At 54.0% G+C, this 18,650-nt stretch overlaps 1 protein-coding gene and 1 pseudogene across 2 annotated transcripts; both read left to right on the top strand.

The window, feature by feature from the left end:
* Window positions 1-3,487: 3,487 nt before the first annotated feature.
* Window positions 3,488-3,722, top strand: GCG54_00015343 (annotated as a pseudogene). The gene has a single exon. A coding segment is annotated over exon 1 (235 nt).
* Window positions 3,723-3,818: 96 nt separating this feature from the next.
* On the top strand, window positions 3,819-4,468 carry GCG54_00015344 (uncharacterized protein; the record flags this gene model as incomplete). The annotated part of the gene is given in 4 exon segments (XM_045415143.1): window positions 3,819-4,004; window positions 4,024-4,150; window positions 4,168-4,288; window positions 4,354-4,468. The coding sequence occupies 4 exon segments, from the start codon at window positions 3,819-3,821 to the stop codon at window positions 4,466-4,468; spliced, it is 549 nt and encodes a 182-aa protein (XP_045258316.1).
* Window positions 4,469-18,650: the final 14,182 nt, after the last annotated feature.

Below are 18,650 nucleotides of genomic sequence, written 5' to 3' on the forward strand. Positions count from 1 at the left end.
CCCTTGTCATCGAGGCCGAGGTGCTCCTTGATCGCCGTCAAGACGCTGTTCAATGAACATAGCAGGCATTAATGCTTGCGCTGAGGCACATGGGCGCGATCTTGCCGGGGGCCGGATGGGTGACGGGGCCGGTTCCGTCAGCACTGCTTGAATCCAGTGTTGATGTCTTCAGGGAAAGCTGAACGTTGGCAATGTCGGGGTCTCCGAGCGCATCCCATACAGGGGTATCGCCTATAAGACGCAAGTCGGTAAGATTGGTAGCGGACAGGAGAGGGGGCGGTCGCTGCGGGTTTCGGACGTGTTGGTCTGAATGGCGATCGCGGCCGAGGGTTCGGGGTCGAAGAGTGCAAGATGAAAAGTCCCTACTGGAATGGGGACTTTTGGGTGCACATGGATGAGGCGGGCCCGTGCGTGCAATGGGGCCGCCGAAAGTGCTGTTGGGGGTACTTGGCACCGGATTTGTTTGCTGGCATTTTGGTCGAAATCCCGACCAGATTGAGGCGCCGACAGAGCTCTTCACTGCGACTGGCATCCACGAATGGGATATAAAAATACAAGAAAATGATGATGAGATGTGGATCACTCAGAAGAAGACATTTCCGTCAAATTGTAATTTTTAGGCAATCCTGGCGCTTGTAGTTGCGTCTTCTGCTGCGCGGCCGTCCAGAAGTACCTCTGCACGGCCCTGTTAAGACTCTAGCCACAAGCCACATCTCAGTCGAGCACCACCCAGCGTTAAGCCGCAGCCGATGATCTTGAAAGCGCGCTTGGCAGCAGTCGGCGTACTGTACGTAGCGGCATACCGATATCGAAAGGTAGGAAGGCCATTTCGGCTTGACCGTGTCGCCGGTAATGGCAGTCGTGCTGGGGTGAGCTCCGATCGCAACCTGACGAAGACCCGGGGGTCGATCACTGATCTCACTGCGGGGCGGGCATCGCAGCGCATCTCCAAGGCCACCAGCAAACACTCCCTCCTACCTCATCGCCGCAGGAATCACGAGTCTTTGTTTGAAGCCTTAATCTGGACCGATGCCTATCACTACCGAAGCACATGCAACCCTGCATTGCGCTTTGCCTACCAGCATTCCAACCAGCAAACGTTGCGGGCCTCGTAACCATCTCCCCGTCCCACTTCAATCGCGTGCACGACGCAGCGTCGACTTGTCGGTTTGTTCGCCGCCCGCCTCTCAAGAAAACGGCGCCTTCCAGACTAGTTCTTCGTCATCTTGTTTACGGCAAGATCGGTTCGTTTCCTTTCCCTCCCTATTTTCTCCAGACTTTGCATCGCAAGAACAACAAATTTTCGGCAAACGGCAGTCTCTCGTCAACGCACGCCAATTGCACACTTCTTTCGGCTCGTCGACATCATTGTTCCGTGTGGCACACGCAGCTTGCAAGATCCGTTTTCCTGCGACAACTTCGCCGCGGTGCCGACCCCGCGGGCGCCGCAAGACCCAGGCCTTTGACTTGTGCCCACCTCTCGCCCAAATCTCGAAAGGGTCCGGCTTGATCGCAATAGGTGGTACGGAGAAGCATTTTATGGTCACGAAGTTGGACCTCTGGCCGCCGCCTTGCCCGCGAGGGCCGCGAGGGGTTGATGCACCGTGGTGTAGGCGTGGGAACATTTACATGTCGAGAAGGAAACCTCAAGTTCTGACGCTGCCCCAATCTCCTGTATGGCGCGTGGGCGGGCATGTCTGGTAGACGCCTTGTCAACCGAGTTGGCGAGCAAGTTTGTGAAGCAATGATCACGGGATTGGACGGGAATTCTCAAAATCTGTCGCGGCGCATCAGACCTGTTGCCTCCCGCGTAATGCCCAGCCATCGGCCGTGTCTCGCCATCCTCCGTGACCGCGAAGGCTCGTCATTGTCTCCTCCTTCGGGCCACCCACCTTACCCGCCGTTTCCTCATCCCCGTCTCTCGAGGCTTCTTGGTCTACTCTTTCCTCCCTCGACGCTGCTATGAACCCTTCCCTAGTTTTTCCGTCACCTTATCGTCTTGGGGGAAAGAACGCGCCTTCTCACGCCCCAATCCGTCCTTCTGCGTCCCATTCACTCCGTCTTCCGAAATGGTGTCGTCTTTCCACCCAATCTTGCCTCAGACCTCAATTGGCCAGACGCAACGACATCGCCTGACAACGGAGCGACCAAAACTCTCCTGGAGTCTTCCAGATTGACCCAATCTTTCTGGTCGATCCACCCCATGCCGGGACCGAAAATGAGATTTCGATCTCGATCCTTGTTGCCTCCACTCAGCACTAGACCGCTTGAGGTTCTCACCTTGATACGAACCAATGCCTTACATCAGACGCAAGAACTCCCCACCCACCCAGGAAAAGTCCATGGAAATTTCAAACGGTTAGTCCTTCCCAGTGATTCGCGGCCTGCTGCATCAAATCACCAACACCCAGGAGCTCAGTCCATTTTCGGTTGCCAAAGTTTCCGAATGCGACCCCTTGTCGGATCGAGGCTGCTTCCTGAAAATAGAAGTTGCCCGCGCCTTTTTTTGCCAATGCCTCGCTGCAACTTTGCAAGACTGCGTCATGGCCTGCGGGGCTACCGAAGCCTGAAATGACGACTGGCTCTCCTCTGACAGCCGCGAGGTCCCGAAGACATCTACACCTAGCAACGGGGGTTTCAATACTCAAGCCGACTTGCGGCGTGGCATGCCAAGCCCTTAGCTGCCTCCTTGATTCGTCAAACTCATCGCTGGATAAACGCGCAATGAATGCACGACTCAAACGGACCAAGGCGGCAATAGCAGCATCCCATCCCTGCCACATCGTCTTCCCCGAAAATCGAAGCCATGTGTTGCGCCTTCGAGCCTCGTCTAGAGGAACTTCCGTTTGACAAAAGGAGTGCTGGCCTCAGAACTACGACACACCTTCCTTCGACCCCAACTCACTATCTCCAGATTCAACGCTATACATCTACTGGCAACACAACCGCAGCATGATGAGTCCTGGTCTGAACACGCAACCTCATCCAGCAAGAAACCCAACGACGCTTTAAGTCTCAAACGCTAATCGGGTACAGCAGGGGAAGAACGACTCTGCACGGTTGGACTTTGCTTTACGATGCGGCCGGAAGGTACCAATGCCGGTCACGACGGACTTCATGTGGTAATAACAACGGTGAAGGTAAAGTGCAAGCTGCCATCAACTTCAGAGGCGACAAATTACCAAGCTAGCAGCGCCATACCCAATACTCACAACACCATCTTTCAACATACTCCTTTTCTCCTTCTCGCAAACTTGTTTGTAGCTGCTGACTAGGGAGAGTAATAACGAAAAATGTTGAACTTCGATATAGCCAGCACAGCGTCCGGGACGAAACGGAAAGGCGGCTGCGAGGACAGTAGTGCAGCGCAGTCAGCTCCAAAACGCCACTTAAAGAAGCATGAGCCCTTCTGAGAAAGCGAGTTGGTCTGAGAGCGCGCGAAGCCCTACCTATTAGCTGTCGGCAAGCACGATGTGCTGGATACAGCATGGAGCATAGGTAGGAACCGACGTGTCGAGCCGGACCACGTCCGGGAGCTGACGGATGTCTTCATGAAGGGCGGCTCGAACGTGGTGCTCTGGAGAACCGTCTATTCGTCCTCTGTAGCGCTGAAGAAGTCCTTCGAATCTAGTGGAGAACGGACGGCAGCGATATCGCTATCTAAGATGATAGCAATAGCGACAGCAAAGCAAATTTCATTCACTAGTCCTCTATCAACATAACTAAGGTGGAGGTTGTAGCGGGATAGCACCAACTTTGCGCCCTGTGAGAGTATATTAAGGCAACGAGCGCACTGGAGTCTAACGCCTGATGGACGTATGAGCTATACGACAAAAGTGAGCCTCGTTCCGCCTCAACCTCAGCAGGAATGTAAGAGCTTTGAGAACCTTACAGATCAGCTCCCTGCAGACCTTAACATTAAACTACGTGTTAACTGCAGAGAACTAAGCCTTCTAAACAATCATAGGCAGATATGGAGCTATCTGGTATTGATTGCGTTAGTGGTAGGGGAGTCTATTATAGGGAGCTAAGCGACCGTTGACCATAGGCTTGTCGAGGCTCTCCGTCTTGGCAGCGAGAAGAGTTTTCTTACAGGTCGGCTCGTCACACTTTAGATCCACAAAGGATAGAGGGAAATCACGACGCGCTAGTGCCAGACCCATCTAGGGCTTAAGACCTTTAATATCTCCGCCTTTAAGTGGATGGCGGACCTTCGAATTAATGACTACTGGTTTGCGACGATGAAGACCGTTCTGGCCACGCTCGAGGCCCTGCCCCTCGACGAGACGTAGGACTTAGGACTGGAAGATTGGAGTCGTTTGGCATCTAGGCTGTAAGGTGACAAGGAGACAGCGGAACGGCCGCAGCCAGGACGTCGACCACACAGGATGTGGTCGAGGCTATCTTCTTCACCGGCAATGGTGACCGCCGCGTGGCCGGCCTCCTGGACATCTTGTATGCTATGTAAAGGGGAGTATGTTGAGCCGTCTGGCTGCTATAAACAATTCCTCGTGCCTCTCTCGCGCTACCTTCTCGAGCAGGCCACTGCCTCTGTGCTGACGGTGGTGGGTTGAGGTCTCGAGAAGCTAATTCTGGTCTATGCAGCCCGCAGCTATCGTCATCGTCATCGTCGTCATCACCTCTGTCGTTGTCGTCATCGCTATTAGCCGGGCGATGCTGAACTGGTTTGTTTGATGAGACCACGCTGGCCAGAACGATTCCTTGCAGCTTGCTTACGGATGCCGCTAGAACCTTTTCGATCCGCCGCTGGAGGGCCAGAAGTACAGTACCCTGCTTTCGTATTGGCTGATCGCTCAGCCGGGTGAGATCAGAGCAGAAAGCAGACATAAGCGTTGACACCTGCGCCTCGCGCAAACACCCCTCGTTGGCGTTCGGTGTTTCTCAGGCAGGGTGGAGGACGTGCGTTCCACCTTTGGGGTCGACGACACGCCGGACAACTCGTAGGAGACGTGCCCACGACGCGTGCTCGAACCGCTTTCCGTACGTCGGCTTGTCAACGTGTGTGATGTGGCTGGCGAGGAGCGACTGTGCCTCTGGTATCCGGAAGGCTTTGGTGTTGCATCGGGCAACACCTAGGACTTGCTGCTGGAGATACAGTGCTGTGTTAGCGGGGAAGCCGCTCAAGCCCCCCCTGGACGAGCTGAAACTATTTAAAGGCGTTTTTAAGATGCTCTAGAAGCTGCAGCTTATTCTTTAACTTCAGATTCACACTTTCGAGTTCAACTGCGCTTGCGCGGTTGACCCAGCCAATGACATGCTGCAATGCTCGGACGGCGGCTTCTGTCTCCGGCCTTTTTTTGCGGAGGAACCGCTTCAAGTCTGAGAAACAGATATCCTTCTCATGCCCGAAGACTTCCCCGCCCGAGGACAAGCAGTCTTAGTCTGAAGATTCCCCGCGACAACCAGCAGGTAGCAGGCAACGGCAAGCAACAGCTGCGACTCCAACCGCAGGTTCCTCAAAATAACACTGAGTCCTACCTCTAAACCGACGCCGCATTGAAAGGCAGGCCCGCGGGCGAGAAAAGTGATTTATCAGGAGCGGTCGGGAAGTGTGACTCAAGGTAGGCCAGTCTGTCGTGAAGTTACGCGCACTCATGCGAGAGCCATTCCAGTCAGTACCACAGTTGTGTCTCGCCGTCATATCTACAATATTCTTTCTATTCGTTTATGTTTATTTCTGTTTGCTGTACCTCACCTCCAGTGTTATGTCTACGGCTGTCATAGTGCGCTAGAAACGAGCTAGAAAATGCAAATCATCCTCTTCAGAACGTATAACCACCGAGAAACAAGACCCCTGACAAGCCCCGCGGGGCCTTTTTTTTTGTTTTGTCTCTCACATCTTACGACCCCCCAAAAGAGCAGCCCACCACTCGACCTTCCCAGCACGCTGCGCTCCATGGCGCGTTGGACATGTTTCTGGCGTTGGTAAGGTACGCAGTGTCTCGACTCGAAAAATGAGGCGGGGCAGCGCTGACGGTGCACTAGGAGTTAGGAAGCGGGTACTGTATCATGGCTGCGCGTCGACGATGAGAAGACTTTCGCTTAGAATTTGATTGAAGGATACCTTGATGAAATGACGAACAGGTGTCGCGCAGCAGATGCAGGTAGTATGGAGTGATGCAGGATCTTTGTTCGACTTGAACTGTGTCACTTGTTACGAGGAGCCCCAGTGGCGCAAGCTGAGGGCCTGATTGACACAGCTTCAGAGTGGCTGAGTCTTATCGTGGTGTTGGGGCAAATTCGACGCTGGCAGTTCGCGTCCGTCCGCGTTGCTTTGGATGTCATGATAATACCACGCTTGCTTAGATATCTGCCATAAACCTTCGTATCTGAGGACTGCTGGTTAGTGTGCCCGGAGAACTTCTGGGTATTTCTTAGTCGAGTCCCCTTGCCCAGATTGTTTGGGTAAGCTGTTAGCTGTTAGCTGTTAACTGTTCGCTGCCAGCTGTTACGTGTTAGCTGATAGGTGTTTGCCTAGGTACCTACCTACAAAAAACCATTCCCACTCCTAGTGACGAACTGCCGACTCCTATGCTGAAATCGGCAGGTGGATCACCTTGGCGACCGCCGCTGCTGCCAGCGGATGATATCCCGCGTCTCGTCTCGTGATTCCCGTCCCTTGTGACGGAGCAGCGGCAGTGCGGGCACCCAGTTGCACGCCTGAAAACCTAATCGTGCATTTCACGGGCCGGGCCGCAGCTAGGGTCATTCAGGCAGACCAGACTGCAAGGGTTCCACTGTGGGACTGCGGCTTGCTGGAAATGCACCGTCACTGCGCGTTGCTGGTGGACACTCAGGGGACGTGGAATTGCTCAGGGTCGTGCGTCCACCCTTTTGGTCTCGTCCGCCTCAACCTTCACCTCTCCATACCCACCCTCGAATTCTCAATCTTCCCTCTTTCCCCTCCCGTGTTCCTGCCCACGCATTTACAGGCTCCTTTAGGAAAGCACTGCGACAGGCAACCAATTCTCCTCAGAAGATGCAATCATCTAACCATCCTCTCAAGTCGACAATCGCTTTGAACCATCCCAAATCCCTCCTACTTCCCTCGCCGACCACCACTCATGCCTCAACGAGACCTGTTTTCGAGTCCGCATCTCCACAAGTACTTTTGTGGGTCCTGACATCCGATCTCCGAACGACCGGAAACACTACTATCCGCCACTCGCCCGTGATGAGCGAGCCACCGAGTTGAAGCTTTCCGATCCTCCCCAAAGATACCGCGGCCTACATGACCGTTGGTTTCCCGCCCAGATGATGCTCATTCCTCCTTACAAAGGTGTCGCTGCTAGCCTGCCTGCCCAAGTACTCGGGCTTGCTGATCTGACAGATCTCAGAGCCTATGCCTCGACCCCGTCCGATTTCTCTTTGCCAGCCGACTCACCCGCAGTCTGTACCCTTGCGAGCCGAAATATCTGCAAGACATCCGAGTTTGACGTACATGGGGAAGCGACGGAGGGTTCGAGAACCACCCTACGGAGGACCCCGAATTAGAGACGGAAAAGCAACTTGGAAGTAGTCTCGCGTGGCCTCTCCGCGAGCATGACGTGCACTGGTGGAGCGACGATGTGCAATGCTCTTGGGCACCTACCTTAGGGCAGCTTACGTCCCTGCCAGATAGACCGAAGTCAAAGTCAAAGTCAAGTTTCTACTACCCAAAAGATCGAATGCTACTGACCCGGAGCCTGCCAACTCATGCTGGTTGACGGCGCGGTTTCCTGAAGCTGCAAAGCCGATCCATCCGACATGGATGAACATCACACATCGATTTATAGCTTTGTTTCTACGTCAATACCGACGAGGTGAAAACGTCTTACAAAGATGCCGCTGGAGAGACGCAGCGCACGCTCCAACATACACAGGCTCGCCACGCCCCCTTTTTCGCATTCTCGACGAGTCTATCTCGGATCCAAGCAGTATTACACTTGTCTCAGGGATTCGCATGAGCAGCTGGCCTCTGCCCCCGATCTCGGGTCTCACATGCAATCAACCTTGAGCTGTGTCTTGGCATGTCCATCGCTGACGACCGGGCAGCAGTAGCAACCTCTCAGAAGCTTCCCTCACCGAAATCAGCCTCCAATTTCAAAGGCGTTGCAAGTGTCTGCCATCAATTACAGCATGTTCTGACCACACGCTGCCGAAGTTATCCAGTTTGGTGTTTCCCCTGTTGCCTCCTCCCTTACGAATGCGAGCTGCGAGTCACTTCGTGGCATACTTGGGCCCTTGGCAGAGCGAGGTGGCCGTTGCCGCACCCCCCAATGACGAAGTGTCGGAGCGAATAATCAGTTGGTGGGTTTTTTGTCGGAGTTAGCTCTCTGACCACGCAGCTCTTCCTGTGCCTGACCATTCCCCAGAGAAGCCGCGATCTACAGGGAGACGCTAGAAGCGCCGTACACCACACGCCGTACGCGAAGAGGCAAGAGGCAAGACATGCCCATTCCAGTAGGGGATCAGAAATGAATTTTCCGCGCTGTGTACTTCTGGGGTTGTGCCAGGCAGAAACATGGGTGGAGACAATGCCCGTCCTATGACCTATGGCCGTACGGTAAGGCAAGGCTTGACAGATGCTGTTTGTTGTCTCCCTCAAGGGCCGAAGAATCAATCGTACGTCAAACTTTCCGCCGCGCACCAGGCTAACTGCAGTGTTGCGCTGGGGATGTCGGCATAGTACGTGGCGACGCGCTGCTCGGGAGGAGAAGCAGGCTGGACCCCGTATCGACGGTCGCGTGGGCTTCATATGGCACCCGCTTCGCAGTCGACTGGACCGGCCTCAGCAGTGTCCTCGGCATCGCAAAGTCCAGCCCCTCCATTGTCCAGCCCATTATACCCACCACAATAGACCGCTTCAAGCAGGACCTGCACACCGTCCATATACCCCGACCTGTGCCGTGACTCCTCCCTCAGCCTTTCCAACTTCGGCTCTCGCTGCAGCAGCGACCGCGCTGCACTCGTCGAAGAACAGCTCGTGCTCGTATCCCCGCATTCGGACTTCAAGGTCGCTCGGGTCCGCCTGACGTCCATGCCCGAAAACGTGTGGTAGAGCGCGCCCTTCTCCGCGGTGGAGAGGCATTATCTACACAGGCACGCAACATCGTGTTATCGATGGAAATCGAGGGACGACAGTGATGAACCGACATCCTCAGATTCTCCCGCATCCCACAATACCTCTAATATATTTTCAAGCGTTTCAGGTGCATCTACTAACAAGTAGTCCTGCTCTGCAGTATCCTAACTGCTGCTATGCTGTAAGTCAGGTTGCTCTGCCCTCTCTCTGCTACCACAGCGCTCGCCAGAGGGTTCATCGGAAGATCATCTTCCGCGTTCTAGCTTGGCTGTTTTCTCAGGGACGGCTGTCGAGGCCGCGAGCGTCAGAACATCATCACCGAAGACGGCATTGCGTAAGAAAACATCAGTATCGTGGAGGGCAGCTTCTACATGAAAGGCGTCGCCAAGATTTGGTCAGTCTATAAAGAGGCAGCTCCTCAAAATCGCCTCGTCGTTTATCAACAGCCATGTCACTCACCCGAGTCGTGCAAAGGGAAGGAGGCGCGCCAACTACTTCACAGCTGCAATAGCGATGCCATCAGAACCGCGCATTTCCTCCGAATCCCCAGAAGCGTCGACTTGACCTCGACCCTCTGTGGGAGTATCCACCACGCAAGAACCTCGAATATTCACCGTGCACTGGAGCGGTAGGCTCTTCGGAGATTCGCCCAACCTCGCGTCGACGCCATCTTTGACCCCTCGTCTCGAGAGGCGTTGCGTCGGCTGACTTTCCCCTACTTCGCCAACTCAAGCGCATTTCCGCGCCAATAGCTACTTCCCATGTCAGAACGAGTTCACAGCAAGAAGCCTACCCTTACCCTCCTCAAAATTCGCCCCTACCTGCGTCAAACTTTCCATCAAACATCAATACCTACAAAAAACACCACACTTGTACCCCCGGCGGCAATTACCCCGCCCGGCGCGCTACCTTGGATATGCCCGGTTGGCGGCAACAACTACCTCACTCAGAGGGGACAGCAGACTTCTCGACAGCTGGCTGCTGTCTCGAAAATCACGTCTTTTTCGACCCTTCTGCCCATCAACTTCCCTCCGTCAACTACATCAACCCTTCGTTCGAGATCAGGCAAGCAACCAAGTTGTAAATCGCCTACCGGATGGACAAGCCCTGGCACCTGCGGCGGTCTCTGGCAAGCTCTACGTGACTGTGCTATGGTAATCCTTGCCTGCTACCTAGATGAGGACGTGAGGGGTGCTTGATAACGCCTTTTAATTAGGAGCCGCTTGCTAGGGGCCGGTCTCGTGTGCCGTAAGAAGCTCCCCGACGCCCATTTTTCTGGAAGGCCTCTCGATGCCTCCCCTGCTACAAGAAACCCCCCCCGGGTGGCGCAGGCGGCACGCCACAAGATTGACGCATGCGCAATCCGGGCCCGTATCTCTGAAAAGACAGGAAATTTAGAGTGATTGTGGGTGGGCTACGCAGGCTTAGATGGGATACGCTTGCTGGCAACGTTAGCAGGGTTACTAGGCAATCGTCGAAGATGGCGTCGCAGAGGGTGGCCCGCTCTTGCAAAACCCTCTCTTCTACACACTCATCCAGATCAACGCGACCATTTTTCTCAATGCAGGCTAGCCATGTTAATCGCCAGGTGCCCTGAGCCAAGACTGGGCTTGCTAAGAATTGAGAGGTCCTAGCGAAGTCGAGCAGATGAGCTCGTGGCTACTCAGTAGGCGCGCGATTAATCCTGTTTGGAGTTTTCAGTCAACCCTCTGCACACGTTCCTACTTCGAACTAGAGAGAGCTCATTGCCGAACATCTGATCACGAACCTTTCGGCGTTGGCGATACAAATGCCCAGTCCATTGCCGAGTAGCGCATGTCTGGCTTCGCCCTTCGTTCGGATACCACCATACACACACGGAGTCTGCGACCGAACGAAAGAAATCTAGTCGGTCGACACGCGTGATCGTCGTAGTCGTGCAGTGACCCATGAGCGCAGCACCGACCTCCAGTGTTCTACCGGGTGCTACCAGAGAGAGCTGTGTCCAGGTGAGGTTCGTAACGTTCTCTGGGTCTTTCGCGCGAGATCCTCTGCTTCCTCCACATCACACACATCATGCCATCCTAGCGTGCCGTTGAAACTGTGCGACAAGCCGTCAGTCTTCGCAGACGAATGATGGATTATTGTCTTGACTCTCAAAAGAAAAGCCGTCCTCGGAGAAGCTATGATCCCCGTCCTGTGTGGGCTGTTGGTGGAGAGGAAGGATTTGTTGGTATTGTTGTCAGATCTTCCACATTCTGCAGGGTGAGTCACCTCATGTGAGGCGGGCTCGGGGGCGGGCATGGTCTTGGCGTCGTCTCCTGCATGTCCTGGATGGACTTCGGTATTCAGGGGAGGGTCGGAGTTGCATCGGTGGCTAGTAGGGTGACCCAGGTGGATGGACTAACTGGTAGAAAATAGAAGAAATAGCATCTTTACAACGGAGAGTGTGAGAGGATATGATAAAAGGACAGCTTGGGGATGCTCTCGCAGGCGGTATAGAGCGTGGCAACGTCGCAATCAGGTCTGGATTTGTTTTGCCCTGGCGCGAAATGGTTGATTGCATTAGGAGTGTTCAAACCCTCTTGCAAGCATTGCACGCCCTCAGTTTGGACTCGTGGTGCAACAGCAGGGCATATCGACGACGAAGTGGACATTGCGGATTGCACAATTGCTCAGGCGAGGAGCAAGGTGGTAGGTAGATAGGCGTGGAGGGGAAAGAAACGTAGTAAACTTTAGGAGCCTTTGATGCATCATCAAAGAAAGAAGGATAAAACGTGGTGTAAAGCCAAAGAGGGACGGAGTGACGATGTTGTTGGCGAAGCGCAGCGAGTCGGTGGCGATGTAGGTTGTGGTGTGGGCGCGTAGGTTGCGGATGTCCCGTCGTTGCTGCTAGGTGCTGTTGGGTGCTCTGGTGATTCAGGGGCGCAGCGGGCGGCCTACGTCATGATGTGTTACAGGTCGTGGTGCAGTGCAGCGCAGTAGACATTCCCGGCGTGAATCTCACTGTCTCACGGCCCTCGGAGGCAATCGCAACACGGCCGAAGTGCGATGCAATAATCTGACCAATCTCAGGTCCGGCAGCAGGTGGTACGGTCGGTGGGTTGAGGACATGACGACCAACACATGTGTTAATTTCCAACACATGTGTTAATATCTAACACATGTGTGAGTAACGTGCACCCAACAGCGAACCTGCGCTGGAGCTGCCCTGAGCATGGTGCAGGTACAGGTGCAGGTGCAATATCCGTACCATCTTTCTAGGATGGTACAGCTGTAGCTAGCGAGGGCCGATACCATCTCTCCAGGATAGTACAGGATGGTACAGGATGGTACGGCTCCCTGATTGGCCTTGCTAGGTGGTACGGTGGGTTGAGGACATGACGACCAACACATGTGTTAACATCCAATAACACATGTGTTAGTAACGTGCAACTAACAGCGAACCTGCGCTGGAGCTGCCCTGAGCGTGGTGCAGGTGCAGGTGCAGGTGCAGGTGCAATATCCGTACCATCTTTGCAGGATGGTACGGCTCCCTGATTAGCCGCAGGACTTGCCGGGTGGTATAGTGGGTTGAGGACATGACGACTAACACATATGTTGATATCTAACACATGTGTTAGTAACGTGCACCCAACAGCTGTAGCTAGCGAGGGCCCATACCATCTTTCCAGGATGGTACATACCATCTCTCCAGGATGGTACGGCTCCCTGATTGGCCGCAGGACTTGCCTGGAGCTGCCTTGCTGCTCAGGGTCAGCCCTCAACAGCAGTTCCGGCATGTGTTAGGTGCTGCAAGCGATAAATGGTGCAGGTCCCACCTTTCCTGCGGATCGCCACGTGCACCGTGTTCAATGACACCACCTGGATGGTTGGGTTTTCAAAAACAGTCCGCCGCCGCGGATTCCCACACCCGCGCACAGACCAAAGCAGCACCTCATGAGATCCATCCAAACAGCTGTGGAGGGGGCGAGCCTGTGGTCATGTCTGCCTCGCCTGCCTGGGGGCTTGGTGCCTTGACGGATAGCTGTCTCAGTAACTTGAATCCATCATCGCTGCGTGGGACCCGTGGCATGACGCTGTGAAGTTGTTGGCCAGAACACGCCATTACTTTGGTTGGATCTTGCTGTGGAGCGGTGCGTTCATGCCCAAGGTAGGCGGTTTACACCTGTGACTTTCCTTGCCCTGGGCGAGTGGGTCTGTGGCGCCGGAGCCAGGTCCACTCATCTGGCAGGTACGTACCTTAAATTCGTACCTGCCAGCCTTCAATTCATCCAAGAAGGAAGGTGATACCTTCCATCTCTTCCACCCGGAACACGAACCCGACCGCGAGATGCACAGTCGCGCGGGGAAGATGAGCAACAACAGCAGTGACAGGTGCAGAATCCAAGGCATTATGGCTGGTATTGTGTTTGTTAAAATTACAGAGCACTTGATGGGAAATAGCATGAATGTGATTGATTCCCAGATGGCCTTTTCCCAACAAGTAGAATTCTGACTATGCCTCAATCCTCCGGCTTCAGGTTGGCCAACAGTTGCTTCTTCAGGCCTGGATGACGCCAAGCTTTGCATAAGGGGCATTGGCACCCAGAATGGTGATGCCCGCTTCATAGAAACTCCCCTCGCGGCCCAGCACCCCCCTTAAGTATGGAAGCGACTGTGTGTCGATTCATGGGAGAACTCTGAACCATCCGCAGTGTGCAAGCCGGACACGCGCGCGACCAAGCATCAGCGAAGACCGAACAGTGCGAAAGCTCCCGAGGTCTCGTCTTCCTTGAGAGTTGTTGTCAACTTGATGTCAGTTGAAAGCAGGAAAGAAATAAGCCCCAGCACTGGAAAACCGCCAAACAGACCGAGTTCAGAAGGCCCAAACAGGGGCAATATATCTAGTACCAGCCGACAATTCTGAGCCTTGGAGAATCCAAATTGAAGTCTGTTGAAAGTGCGCAACTTAATATACAGCCCACACTGCTGCCCCCTAAACGGCGCGGAAGTTAAAGCTATGGACACTTTGCCTGAAATAGCTGCCTTAGTATATCTCAAACATCGTTAAGCTGGAGGTGAGTCTTATGCGCCACTATGACAGGCACGTGAACTGCCCGTTTCCGTCCATGCAGCTGCTGGCAGGACATCCCTGGCAGTACATGGTCTATATGAGCTATATTCGCATGATTCATGTATTGCAAATATCTTAGATGGTAGCTGTCTCGGCTGTAGTTATTGATAGTTCTCGTATTGAAGCTGCTTGACTGGCTATGAGTCCAACACTGCTGCAGCGACAATCACTAATTGATGACCATTAGATTTCCGCTTTCCCGAGACGCCTCTTGTTTTCATCTTCAGGGAGGTTGTGCGTTTTCTATGGTTTACGATCAACTAACAAGACCACAAATAATAACCCAAGGTCAAATGCCTCGTCGCCAGAAAACCTGCAAATTCATCAAAGTGCGGCCGCAATCAACCACGCCAAAGGGAAGAAAACAAAGACCCAGAAGAGCAACAGGTCCGCCGAGAAGCTCGCGTCGTGCACCGAGCAATCGCTCCAGACAAGGAGGTGTAGGAGCTATGCGCAAGGAGTGATGGATAGAAAGTCACCAAGGACACGCACACAGACCGGGATTCATCGAAAAGAGAAAGTATTTTGACTGTGTTGGTCTTTTTCAGCCAGATACAGAATGAATTTTATCATTATCCCGGCGTTTCTGCTTCGTTTTGCATCGCGAATGTGCTGCTTTCGACAAAGGATACCAGCCAAAGAGAATAACATCATGTTCATCATGCCAATTTCAAATCAAGCCTCCACGCGCCGCCGCAAGTCGTGGCCTCCGTCAGAGCAAAGCGGCGAGAGAGCCATCGTTGGAGCGCAAGTGGCGTCTAATGTCAAGAAATGCTTCACTGGATAGGCTCCCCTGTGGTAAGCACTGCTGAACCTTGCTTCTTCGGCCGTCGTATGTAGTCGTTATGTTCCTGAACCCTACCTTTGCCATCGCCGATGCGCTCTTCGCCCTTCAGACACAAAGGATGGTGATGGTTCAGGCCCAGAAGAATGCCCAGCCAAAGATGGCCATATCGTAACGTTTGTAATGGTCCAATGATTTCGTGGTGGTGTCCTGTTTGTGTCTGGATAGCAGCCATTCAACCGCGACCAAGTGCAGCGTCAGCTGTACTGCGGAGTTTTGCGAGGATAGTCCCTGTCGTATTCGTGCTCAGAGTCCTCGGTTTCCGCCCCTGGGAGAACGATCGTGTTCGTCATTGTTACCCCTTCGCATTCTTGCTCTGACGTTGGCCTTCTCCGCCTCTTGTAAGCGGCGAGCTTCAGCCACGACCTCAGAGGACCTCGGAATATAATCGGGTCGCGACAATGAATTTCGCTTCGTTCGAGTCGGCGTGGGGGGTGGCAGAAAGTCTACAGTGTCGGCGTCGACAGCTTGGCTCTTGGCCGGGGTACGGCCGGGCCGCCGTGGTGGGGTGTTGAACATACTGGGCGTTGCAGCCGCAGGTACCGTTTCGGTCTCGATGCGCATCGTCCGCTTGAATCTCCTTGCCGGCGTCATCAATAAACCCAAGTTCGTGGGTGACTGCGCGGCCATTGCTTTCCGGAACTCTGTAGGTGTTTGGGGCGCGTTGAAGCTTGGAGGCTCTGGGTCGGCCTTGCCTGGAAGTGGCGCGAATCTGGCCGTCTTCTCCGGGGTTTTTGGAGCAGTGCCCCTCGCTGGAGCTGGGGTTTCGGGAACCGTGTCGATCTGCATGATTGGCACGTGGCGGTACACGGAGCCCGTTTGGCTGAGTACGTGATCTTGCTTTCGTCCGTCGTCGTTTGGATGGGGTGCGGTGGGATAGCGTGAGAGTCGATGGGAGTTGGATGCTCGATGATGCAGTTGGCTTTCCCCATCAGGAAAGCAACACGTTGGCACCCACAATAGCTCACCCCCTGTGTGCCTGCCTGAATATTGCAATGGCAGGCACGCCACTATGACGGACTTGGCAGCCTGGGAGTTGGAAGGAGCAGAACTGACACGGCAGGAGGAACTAGACGCGCAGGACCCTCCGTGACGTAATCGCCTGCGAGAAGGAAGGAGCGACGAACAAGCTTCAAGCCTGCCCATACCATTGTAGCGAGCAGGCCCCCGAGCAACATGCCAGCAAATCACCCCTCGATGAGGAATTGAAGCCTGGCGAGCTGGGGGGATCTCGTGGGCATTGCGGCATCCAGGATCGGCCCGACTACCAATAATGGCGCAGAAAGACAACCATTAGCCTCATCGCTATTGAGAGATTTGAAGGCTTGGATTGCGTAATATGGAATGTCGGTACTTTGAATGCCGCACACTCCGGGTTGCTCGACCAGGACTAGGGAGTCGACGGCTGGACTATCTCACCCCCAAGCTTCATTATCGACGTGCAAGAATGCGGCTATCTCGTTGGATGGCGAGCGGGGCTATCCGAACAGCCCGGCCGTTTCTTCGTCGAATACTAGCCAGCTTCGGGGTGGGCAGCCAAATCGGCCTCCTTGGGACAGGCCCCACGGACTGCATGGTATAATTAGGTATGATGGTTGAAGGAGCTCAAACAGAAAGTCCAAGAGAGCATGACGCAGGCTGCATAATTGGCACAGCCGGCTCTCCCCGCGATCTAATTTTGTCGAAATGTGGCTTTTAAAGCCTTGCATCGCTGCTTCACGCAGTCTTTTCTAATAGCAAGCTTGCCGTGGATTACATATTCGAAGTCTTGTCATCTCCTCCCTTTGCGCTGTCTCACAGTCAAAACTCTTTCGTCTGACCGATTGCAGAATTATAGCAGAGACAAACGCATGCCGATATTCAAAAAACGCCCTGATGAGAGCTGATACAATGACCGCAGGCCCAGGTTTCTAGCTCCTTAAAGCATGATCAAATCGATCTGATCTTCAACAATAAAATAGCTTGTTGCTCACCAGCCAAGTAGCCCATGTTTGCTCGATTGATTTCTCTCACCCACACCAAAGAGACCACTACCTACCTAAGACCATGAATGCGAAATGAAGAGAAAGCTACCAAGCCTTGCAATTATACCCTCCTCAAAACGAAGTATCAGCCGCCCCGCTCATGACCGTGCCTCTGCGATCGCAGCGGGCATGGTATGGCCGGACGCCTGTGAAAAGATTGGGCCGAACTATGCCAGAATATATGCCTCAACGAATTGCCTTGGCTCGCGCTATCTACGCTGCATGTGCAGGGCCTTTTAATCCCTTAAGTAGTACTAGGAACGTGGCCGAGAGGCTGAAGGTGGCGAGTCATTAAATCGTCATACGGCTAAAAGGCGTGACGACATGGAAGGTTTGAATCCCTCCATCTCCGCCAGAGTGCTCAGATTCATGTATGCCCGGTCGCTGCCCACTTACGAGCGCCCACTCGTCCACTGAACCAACCTATATACGGAATCTGAGCTGGAAAATCGCGTTTATCCATGCTGGCATCAGCGAGAATACCACTCTGAATCTCTAGGATTCAAGCCAAGTACAGAGAGCTCTGACGACCACGTCGGTGCAGGAGGGGCGACTTAGCTGTCCGCGATGCCGAGCCATTTCAGTTGAGCTGGAAGCACCGCCCAATGCGCTCTCGTTCAGCCGTCGAGCTTCTCCCCGGTGCGATACCACAATATCAGGGACCTGCGTGCGCGCAGCGCCAAGAGGCCAAGGACGGTGTAGCTCCAGGTCACTCGTCATGGGTACCCTATTCCAAGGACAGGTTAAGGTGACGCTGATACATGTTCTCTTCAAGATCTCGTCAGAGTCAATTCGCCGCCCCGCGCGACGGAGCGTGTGATGGTGCGAATGCCCCTCGCACCGGCCGACGGCCGAAGTTAAGTGGACCTGCACCATCCCAGCCCGGACGGTCCATGTGGGCCCGACTCGAGCTGGACCAGGTCTTGTGCTGCTTGGTGAGAAGCTGGGAGCGCATTCTCAATGGTGAGGTCCGGCTGAAGTTATATACTGCCAACCAAGCCGCGCCACCGTACGCGTCAGGTTCATTGCCTACCGATGACGGTCGTGCACTGATGTTCACGGCCCTGTGCCCGGCATCCGGCGGCGCAACTGACATCGACAAGGCGGTTTATTTCGTGTGTACTGTTCTCTGTAACGGTAAAAAGACACCCTCACCCAGATCAAGGGACTCCAGACCTTTCAGGGGGATAACGAGCTTTCACCTGGGCGGAAAGATGGAGGAGACTGAAGACGAGTGGTTGAAACGAGAGATCGCCGAGATGGAAGCTACTTAGAAGGATGAAAAGAAGCGTGAAAGAGGATATTATGAAGAGCGACGAAAAGAAAAGGAAGCAGCTGTAGAGACAGGCTGAAGAATCTTGCAAATAGGACGAAGAGATGAGAAGCCAGCAACAGGGAGCTGAGATTCTTGAAGAACAACCCAAAAACGAGCGTGAGGGACAAATTGGGACCTCAAAAGGAGTCGAGATGTCTTTTCGCCTGGTTGAAGAAGCCTAGTCTCAGTTCTGGTGTTTCACTGATTTGGTACAAAAGTCTACCTTCCGAGCAGGCTGAACCGACTAAGCCTGCTGAGCCATCACTTATGCTATCTCCAGCTCAGCC

This window comes from Colletotrichum gloeosporioides, assembly GCF_011800055.1.
Source record: "Colletotrichum gloeosporioides strain Lc1 chromosome Unknown consensus_86, whole genome shotgun sequence".
NCBI lineage: Eukaryota > Fungi > Ascomycota > Sordariomycetes > Glomerellales > Glomerellaceae > Colletotrichum > Colletotrichum gloeosporioides.